At 35.0% G+C, this 9,783-nt stretch overlaps 1 protein-coding gene across 3 annotated transcripts; it reads right to left on the bottom strand.

Moving 5' to 3' along the window:
- Window positions 1–505: 505 nt before the first annotated feature.
- On the bottom strand, window positions 506–9,333 carry LOC103992051 (uncharacterized). 3 transcript variants are annotated; one of them, XM_009411627.3, is made up of 9 exons: window positions 9,236–9,333; window positions 8,180–8,304; window positions 6,517–6,554; window positions 6,210–6,320; window positions 6,052–6,131; window positions 2,758–2,794; window positions 1,040–1,081; window positions 887–950; window positions 506–753 (listed from the first exon to the last, which is right to left on the bottom strand). In XM_009411627.3, exons 1-9 carry the CDS (start codon window positions 9,239–9,241, stop codon window positions 684–686), a joined length of 573 nt encoding a protein of 190 aa, XP_009409902.2. In that variant the 5' UTR covers window positions 9,242–9,333; the 3' UTR covers window positions 506–683. The 3 variants fall into 3 exon arrangements, with proteins under 3 accessions (XP_009409902.2, XP_009409900.2, XP_009409901.2); XM_009411625.3 differs by having other exon boundaries at window positions 8,993–9,321; XM_009411626.3 differs by having other exon boundaries at window positions 863–950; window positions 8,993–9,319.
- Window positions 9,334–9,783: the final 450 nt, after the last annotated feature.

The raw sequence follows: 9,783 nt of genomic DNA, 5'->3' as shown, positions 1-9,783 counted from the left end.
AAAGGATATATTTGAATATTTTGAACACAATTGGAATTACGGTCATATCCAATTCCACTGTAAAATGACAATGGACAAACGCAGTGAGGCCCTTTTCTTCATTCTACTCAATTAGATAACCTGTTATTCTTAACTTGGTTTTCACAGTTCTTGTTGAATGGTTTGAGTTTATTTGTTTTATTTGAATCTAATTTAGTTTATATTATCTTTTACATCATTTCCTGCTCAGACAAAGGGTTTGGTCTCTGGATCACATCACGTATATAAAATGAGCATTCCAAACCAGTATATAAAGTTGCAACATCATTAAGCAATTGATTGAATGCGTGATTTTATTGGTGTTCTTTTGTCCCCTTCAAAATTTACTAGAATTGGATTAGACATCACCATTAGGCAAAGACCCACCTTGTTCAGCCTGACTTCAAGTGACATTAAACCTTGTAACTCTCAATTAAACAAGTGCAAGAAATATGAAAATTATCAAAAGCTTAAAAATGCACCAAGGTGGAGAAGCCTTACTTCAAGGATAAGATTATTTAAGCATCGATTATGATTCTCCATTCTCAATGTTTTCTTGAATAAAACAAAATGATTTCTGATATCTTTTTTTTTTGTGAGACAAAAATGGCCAAGCGAACTAACAGAAGTGAACCCCAACCAAGGGCATCGCCGGTGCTTCTTACCTAGCCATGGTGTAAGAGGCAATTGTTTTGCACCAGCAAAGCAGCATCTTTTATGGGAATGGAGAGGCTTCTGTAAGTGGAAAGCAGCTTACTGGTTAGCACTTGTTTATTGCTTGGTTGTAATGAATTACCAGCAAGACAATGTCTCCGGAAACTACATCATGTTACAGAGAACTCACTTGAGTTAAGCCAGTTCACCTAACCTCTTGTTTCTTCTTGATATCACTTCAGCTGCCCAACTCTTCCCAACATCAGTTTGAAATTTACCTGTAAGTCAGAGAAGGTCACCAATCATATGATGCTGATTACTCGGAGCAAAATTCAAGTCACTGGAAGATGGTCTATTCTCTTACTACCTGCAGTGGAAAGAAAGAATTCATCCAAGACCTTTCCATGTTCTGCAAGGACGTTAGATTTGTAAGGACAATTGTTCAGATACAGATAGGCATATAAATTGGGAGAAAAGTATGCTTTCTGGTACTCAATAGAAGTAATTAAAATCAAGAACATTCGAAATTGTTCTAACATATTGTTCTCCAAATGAACACTTCATAATACCAAATTTAGATAACTGAACAGACAACTTGCTCTAGGTGCTATTACAAAAAGAAGCCATCATAAAATTATTAGCGTCAGTTACATAGATCATTTCCCACCACTGAGCTATATTGAACATAATATCACTAGTCAAACTAAGAGCCAAAAGATCTTTTTTATAGCTCATAACAAGTTTAGGTGTCACTGATTCAGCAAATAATTTTCAGGAATCTCATGTTTGGAGACCAGAGAGTAAAAAAAAAAAAGGATTTTTGGGATTGAACTCAACAGTAGCCATAGATAATAAATTAAACTCAGTAATAACTTATTTGAAATATTCTTCTCATATAAGCATTAATCATTGACCAACAAAAGGGTTAAGTACAATAGGTCTTAATAGAACAATTATTAGAGGATGACATATCAAATGTACATGTCAATATGTACAATCTACAAAACAAATATGTACAATCTAAATCACTTCTCAATTAGCTACAATCAAATTCACAGTTATGAGGACATCAAACTAATAGGTCAAACCACAATATGCATGTAGCTGTAGATTGGAAAAATTTTGGACTAATCCAAGGATTAGGTCAAACCTTTGAGTTCAAATTTAATACAAAATTATCTCAGTTTTGATCCTATTTGATTAAATAGTTAGTTAATTTGTTGGATTCAACACCATAGATGTAAAGTTAAAACCACATACAAGAATATAATTGAGACTGAAAAATATAGTGGAAGTCGCAAAGAATATGAGATTACGATATGTGGTCCTATTTTACAAGATGATCACACCCTCTATGCATTATTGACTTAAAAGTTAAAACCAAATAAAAAGGTGATCACACTCTCTATGCATTTTTGTCTTGTTCTGTAATTTTAACCAACAATTAAACCAAAAGCAAATGGTTAACTAAAGTTCTAAGAGTACTTATTGGTTTAACGAGTCCAAAATTAAGAATAAAACCAAATATAGTGTAGATTTAGGATAGTGATTCAAATCCTAAAGCAAAACAGACTTGTTGAGTCGATCCTAATCAATCAAAAGGTCGCTTTGAGAAAGAAACAATTAGGGAAGAAAATAGTAGATCCACCTACAGTTCTGCTGTGATTGTGTGCACTACCAAGATCTTGGTTCGGCATATGAAACTAGCATACATGGGAATACACATATGAAACATATGTATGGTTCAAAATGTGTCCATATACATCCAACTAGACAGATATATATATATATATACATGTATATATACATGTATATGTATATATACATATACATGTATGTATATGTATATATGTATATATGTACATATATGCATGTATATATATACATATATGCATGTATATATACATATATATATACATATATATATATATATATATATATATATGGATTTTCATGGTTCAGAATGTGTGAATATATATCCAACTAGATAGAAATCTACATGGTTGTTTTCATCTTATATGTTTATTATGGACACATGAAGATAAATATGTGTTTTATGGATGATCAAGATGCAAAAACATATACCTGTTTCATATACCAAAGCCTGAAGAATCATTTCCACCTGAATTTAGAAAATTATTAGAAAAATATTGGTGGAAAAATATAAAAAAGTACTTTATAAACATTCACCACATAAGTATATGAATTTGCATCTGTTAAAAATTCTATGGTTGCATATCAAAGTGTTCAAAACAAAAATGATAAAGTAAGCTGTAAATAATTCCAGAACAACAATGAATTGTATAACTATTCAGTCAACATGTATATTTACTAACAGTTAAATGAGTTAAATGGATCAGTTTACTGCTAGGTCGCATGATGACAATTGGTATTAGAGTGAACCTAGTACTAGGAATGATAAATGAACCCAAGTGAAATATGAACCCAAGTGAAATAGGTAACCATAAATGGGACTAGAGGCACATCATGCAATGGAGCTTACCGCTAAGACAGTCCTCACATGCTGTCAACTAGACATAACTCTGAACTATAATAAGTCACGCCTTCGGCTTTCATGAGTATGTCAAGTAAAAGATGGGGAGATTATGATATTCCAGTTTAGTCTCACATTGAAAGTGAGAAAGAATTGTGTTAGTTCATATGAGTAGATAGTTCTGTTACCATCAAATTGGGCTTAAGATTTGGGTTAGTGGACAAGGCCACATAACTCTGCATTAAAAGTTACGCCTTGGGCTTTCACGAGGATGTCAAGCACTAGATTAGGAGATTATCGCATTCCAGTTTAGTCTCCCATTGGAAGTAATAGAAGCACTGAGTTAGTTTATAGGTTATTATCATTAAGTTGGACTTAAGATTTGGGTTAGTCGTTCATGCCTATTAAGTTAATAAGTTCAGCAACTAGGGCTGGTCTTGACAGATAACTAAAAGAATACAGTCATATTGGCCACATATACAAGTAACACATGCAGATATCTACATTGACAGTCAACACTCTATCCACAACAAGGTGATCCATTAAGTTAGTAAGTTCAGCAATTAGGGCTGGTCTTCACAAATGACTAAACGAATACAGTGCATATTGGCCACATATATAAGTAACACATGTAGATATCTACATTAACAGTCAGCACTCTATCCACTACAAGGTGATCCAATTTTGTTTACTCTGACCTTCCTGATAAACAAATTGTATACAGTTGAAGCAGAGTACAATAGAATGGTGAATCAATTTACCAATTATGACACACCAATGACCCCATATCTTTACTATCATAATGAGAGGCACCATTTGTAGCCAATGGGAAAAAGAAAACATGACAAAATGGAACAGCTCTTGGTGCTAACAAACATATATCTAGTTGGAAGAAAAGAGAGAAGGTTAGAAGAGAGAATTGACCTAAGTGAGACAGAAAAGGTACCTATTGGGCTGTAATTCAGAGTTCTTATTTCCAATAACTTGTATCTAAAGAAAACAACAATAAGCAGAGCTTGTACCCTATTGCCATTTTTTTATGAACAGTAACTTAAAAACCTCTTAACAAATAGGGAAATCCATGACAAAGTAAAAAGGCATAAGCTTAGAGGCAACAACAAGAGAAGTGGCAAGACAAACAAGGGCTTTCAACGTCATGAAATGTAAGAATCAGTGCCATTAGTAGGCGTCACACTAATCTGAAGATCCATGAACAAAATGCAGAAGGAACCAATTAAACCATGAGAAGAGAAAGAACAAGCAGGACAGGAAGCATTAAGTATTCAATATGAGCAATACTAGGATACAATGTCTCTGTTGAGTCATGCAAAATAGAATATGCGAGAAATTTCCAGCACAGTGAGCTGCAACAGAACTTATCAAACAAATTGCAGTCTGCTGGCTTTCAGCTCTAAGAATTACAAAGATACACCAATCTCTGAAGTAAAGCATAGTTATCCTTCTGTCCAATTCTTTCAGTGCTTGCTTCTTTTACAGAAATTGTTGCCTGCCTTTACTTGCAATAATGACTTGCAATGACTGCTGCATCCATATAAGATACCCAGAATAGGTTTGACAAATACACCTAAAATTGAAAATGCATATCTACAGCCCGTGCCATGGTCTCTAAGACATCAAAGTGTTTTGTTTCTCTGGCCTTTGCCTTTGCCTCCAACTCTCATCTTTGCAGTTCAAAGAACTTCACCTTATTTTTGTCTCTCTCACAGGACTTTGGTTTTAGAGAAACATGACTTGATTCTGTGGAAGCCAACTCCAATGTCTTATCTGTTTTTTTTTTCTTTTTTGTATCATTTTTTCAAATTTGGTGGCATCTTATGACTTAACACTAATTCCTAAAAGATTCACCCAGTCTTCTCAACACCAAACTTTATATTGCCTCATGGTCAAAACTTGTGAGGCAAAATTAGTTTTACTCTTCAGAACTCACCAAGAAGGGATAGAATCTGATGCTTTATTGCCTCCTTGTTCCAAACTCATGGACTCCACAAGCCACATATTCTCTTTTGCCCCTTGGCTATGGGGCCTGGGGTTCAATCACAAGTGCTACTGACATTCTATTTCGCTTGATTATCCTAGGAAAGCTTCAATTTGGGGATGCAGAAGGGATCAGGTTATTCTGCTTCTATGTTGCACTATTCCATAATCCAATAATACAAGTTTATTCAGAGACAAAAGGATGGATGAAAGTGATATTCTCAAAATGACCCTTGTGGTGGTACTCTTGAAGGATCAATGTTCCACAGAAAAGGGAAAATTACTTCTTTTTTTTCCAAGACTTCATATACATCAATGGGCTTTTGTCATTTTTTTATTGCTATCTTTCTTTTTTAATCTATATTTGCTCTTTCTTCACTTTCTTTCCAGGACTTATCATTACCACCAATTTACTTCATTATGATCACCGGGCTTTCGTCATACTTAATTGTCTTTTTTCTTAAATTTATATTTTTCTGTATCAATCATTTTCTTAATCAAATGAGCTTGCAAACATATACGCCCATCTTTTGGCTTGAAAGAAGATATAAAACAGCCATAGAATAATATTCGTAGCTTCATCAAGACAAGTCTTGGGGAACAATGATATACTTATAGCATGGAGGAAAACTTTTACTACATATATCATTTTGAACAATACAATGAAACCTAAAATGGAATAGTATAATAACACAAGAATGTATACATTCTTGCAATCATAGTCATGATCAATCATGATGTAGACAATTGGCTTTTAAAAAATCACACTAAATCAATCAACTTAAATATATATATATATATATATATATATATATATATATATATATATATATAACGCCCTCTTAAGTCGAGCAAATGCAAAGGCTTAGCACATGCAGGGTAGAACATACTTTGTCAAAATCCTTCACAAGACTAGCTTCCATAGAAGAATTGTTCTCATACTCTGCCCAGAGTTCCTGTATCTCATCAGCTGCAAAAGGATGTAGAATTGTTTACAAAAAACCCTATTCAGGCACAGAAATTATCAAGTATCCTTAGGAATTTATACCCCTCAATCCACCACCAAGGATTTTGCACATTTCATTTAACGCTTCTTGTTCACGTCTACTCTTTTCTGCCTTGGGAACACCATCTGATGGTGTGATATCACCAACAATAGCTGGCAAAACCAAAAGGTCCCAAGAAAATGCTAACTGAATAAGAACAAAATAAACAAATAGGCAGATCATGGCAAAGAATAGAACATGCTGGAGGTGTTCAAAGACAAATCCCAACAGCTGGATGATCCTTATCTTCATTATAAAAAATTAATATATTCATAATTTAAGAACAAAAGAAAAGATATTGTCAATTACCTTCTGCAATATCATGCACAATTGCGATCTTCATACACCTATTAAACAAAGAAGGCTCATTAAAATAGACATAAGTACACTAGTAGAGAAATGGAAAAAGAACTATTTTTCTTAAAGGAAGTGCATAAAAGGTGGTTTACAAATAACATACCACCACGAGTAGCACTAACACTAATGGTCATAAATATCCCTCAGCTGAACTTCTTAAAGACACTTTGTGATTCCTTTATCTCAAATCACACAAATGAGGTTGTTCGCATGTAAATGCAAGTTACTTTGGCAACCTGCCAGTTACCTCTCCTAGCGTCTTGCCTGTTAAATCTCCTATTCTCTAGAAGAATTTTTCTCCCACTAAGGAGATTCTTCTAACCAAATGATTGTTACACATCATGACTACAACTTTTACACAAGAAACCAAGACAACTGGTCATCTTCTCATCAATCATCCTTTTGCTTCCATGGTCTAGTTTCATGCCTGTATTCAGCTTCAAGGTTCTAAGTTCTTATTATATCAGTATGCACCGGTCGGTATCGTAGGTTACGCCTTGGTAGTTGGTATGCAGCTGAAAGAATACAGAAAAAATGTTTAATATGTTGGTATTGACCAATATGATCAATACACCATGAACCAGTAGGTATAGTTGGCATATTAGTATTTGAATCCATGCAAATTTCCATAATTCTCCCCTTCATAGCTGGGATGCCGACTGCATGGTGATAGACTTTTTATTACCTGCTGCCTATAGTTGGTATATCTGTTTAGTTTGGTTTATTTTGCACTATCACCTGAAGCCTACACGACTCTCACTCTTTAAAATCATGTGGAAACTCTACTGATCAAAACTATCCAAGGAACATTGATATCGTCCTTGGGTATTTTAATGCCTACTTAATCTTTTCCATTATATTACTTTTTCTTTTATTACTTTGTTTGCTCCTATTACTTTTTCTTTTATTACTGATCAAAACTATCAAGGGCTCTCTTGAGAGCCCTTTTCATACAAAGAGTAATAGCTGGCAGGGCTTGAAAGCCCTATCGATCACCATAGGAGTCTTTCCACATCAAAGGAAAAGGTGTTGTGGATTACTGTTAGCCAACAAGCAAGGGTCCAGACCATCTTGAATTGAATAGCCAGGATGGAGTGTATGGATTCTCATAAGACCAATGCCCTCAACATTACCAAAAGGCATTTGGTTGTCCAAGAAGGCAACATAAGTGATCAACTAAGACTTAAACAGTAAGATTTACTTAATAGTTAAAGGGGGATATTACTCAGAAGTGAAGGCTAGTCTAGTATGTTTACATGTTGGGCAATAGTAGCCTCTCAATAAGACACTATATTCTGCTTTTTACCTCTACTTCTCCAGAAAAAAAAAGTTATTATTCTCTCAGTTAAGTCTCTGGGAGTCTATTTCACTTCAAATTAAAGTATGGGTTGGAGGAAACACTCTGGCACATCTCAAGGAAAGAACAATGAGAAAAATATAACAAGTACAGATAAACTAATGGCCAATGGCAATTTGTATCTTCTTTACCAAGCTACCAAATGGCATTAACAACAAATATATTACAATATATAAACCAATGAGATGCAAGTATCAACTGGTTTGCTAAATTAAATTTAAGCATTTTTGCTGCCAAAGAAGTTGACAAATGTTTCACCTTTCCCTATCAAGACCAGGAATATCACCAGCAATTAAAGCCATCAATGCCATGAGATACATGTGATCAGCAATAGACTCTGGATGGTTAATACCATGGTTGATCCATCCTTTTCTTTTTGTAGTCTAGAAAACAAAAAATTAAAATTAAAATATTATCAAGAAACTTCACAAAGCGTAATTCTAGATTCAGTATTAACATTGTGAGATTAGTCATAAAATACAAAATTCCAGATCAATGTGTTGTACAAAATCAATAAATATATAATCGGAGAAAACAGAAAAGTATAAAGGGATTCTCTACAACCTCAAAAAGGGAAATAGGATGATAACGAATAAATTAATTGCTTTGACGCACTACAAATATAGATGCTTAGAATTCTGCATCCTCTTTTGCTTTCTAACTTTCAATTGTGCTATGTATTCCAACCTCCCACCCTTTTCATGTTCATAAAATAATATGTCAACTGTCAAATACGTTTTTTAAGAAATCAAAGGTTTGACGCATCATCTACTTACGAGACATAAAAAAGAGAAGAATACGCAGCCTGAATATGGTTGACAAAAGCAACACTTATGCAGGATTCCTGGGTAAACCGCGGCGTACCCTACAATCGTAAGCTATAACCCAATGACTGGAAAATTCGCACAAAAAGACCATTAGTTGTGAAAGAAAATGTTGTGATCTGCTTGTTTAGCGAGCTAATCATTCGCTTGCAAGAGGAACGAAAGATCAATTCTTTCCAACAACAATTAATAAACCGATCAACAAGCCAATGGATCACGACCAAACACATAGATCGATCTCGCCGACCTTGAGGCGATGACAGAGGGTGAGAAAATCGATGGCGGAGGAGGCGGAAGAAGGGGAGATCGACGGCGCGTGCGGCCCGTTGGACCCAGAGCTACCGCTTCCGGGGAGGGCGGCGCGGGCGACGAGGGGCCGCGAAGAGAGCGGCTGATTCAGGTGTTCAAGGGGGAGAAGGGAGTCGGACCAGGTGCTGCGGCTACGGAGGCGGAGTACGCGAGACGGGGGAAGAGAGATCGGTGCTCTTACCGCCATCGGTGTCGAGGGAGAAAGGTCGGGGAATGAAGACGACGGAGCGGAAGCGATTGGGAGGTTTGAAGTGTATGTTCATCACGCCTCAATATTCGTGCGAGAATTTGATTTGATTGACCGAGGGGAGTGTTTAGAACCAATAATTATTGGGGCAATTTCTCCCAAAATATTATTTTAATATATTGGACAATAGAATAATTTTTGAAAATGTTTAGGTTCTCGATTACTTTTGTTTCTATGTTATATAATTAGAATGGATAATTTCCCAGAAAAAAAAAATGAATTTTATGTTTTTTTCTCGGACAGTCGTCTAAAAAGAGTTCTCATATTTTAAAATGATAAAAATGTGATTATTGGACAGTTAATGGCTTTAATTTTTTTAGTTTTCCGTCCAAACAATTTCTTTCAAAATATATTTTTTAATATATTATATAGAAGAAATTTGAAAAGAAATAAGAGTATTTTGGTGTTTACGTTCTACTGAATCACCTATAGAAGAAATAAAGGTGCCACTGTATCGCATATAAAGTATGGTACATGGTCAC

The sequence above is a fragment of the Musa acuminata genome, chromosome BXJ1-7 (assembly GCF_036884655.1).
Source record: "Musa acuminata AAA Group cultivar baxijiao chromosome BXJ1-7, Cavendish_Baxijiao_AAA, whole genome shotgun sequence".
In the NCBI taxonomy this organism is placed as follows: domain Eukaryota; kingdom Viridiplantae; phylum Streptophyta; class Magnoliopsida; order Zingiberales; family Musaceae; genus Musa; species Musa acuminata.
The sequence above is the reverse complement of the archived record's forward strand: the minus strand, read 5'-3'. Positions and strand labels throughout refer to the sequence as shown.

What these genes read in the sequence shown, in the direction of transcription:
- LOC103992051 (XM_009411625.3), bottom strand. Translation starts at nt 9,241, where the DNA reads ATGGCGGTAAGAGCACCGATCTCTCTTCCCCCGTCTCGCGTACTCCGC. An exon ending in TTGTGAAGGATTTTGACAAA is followed by an intron (nt 2,795 to 6,051) that starts GTATGTTCTACC and finishes TTCTAAATTCAG; the next exon opens with GTGGAAATGATTCTTCAGGC. An exon ending in ATATCAAGAAGAAACAAGAG is followed by an intron (nt 754 to 886) that starts GTTAGGTGAACT and finishes TTCCACTTACAG; the next exon opens with AAGCCTCTCCATTCCCATAA.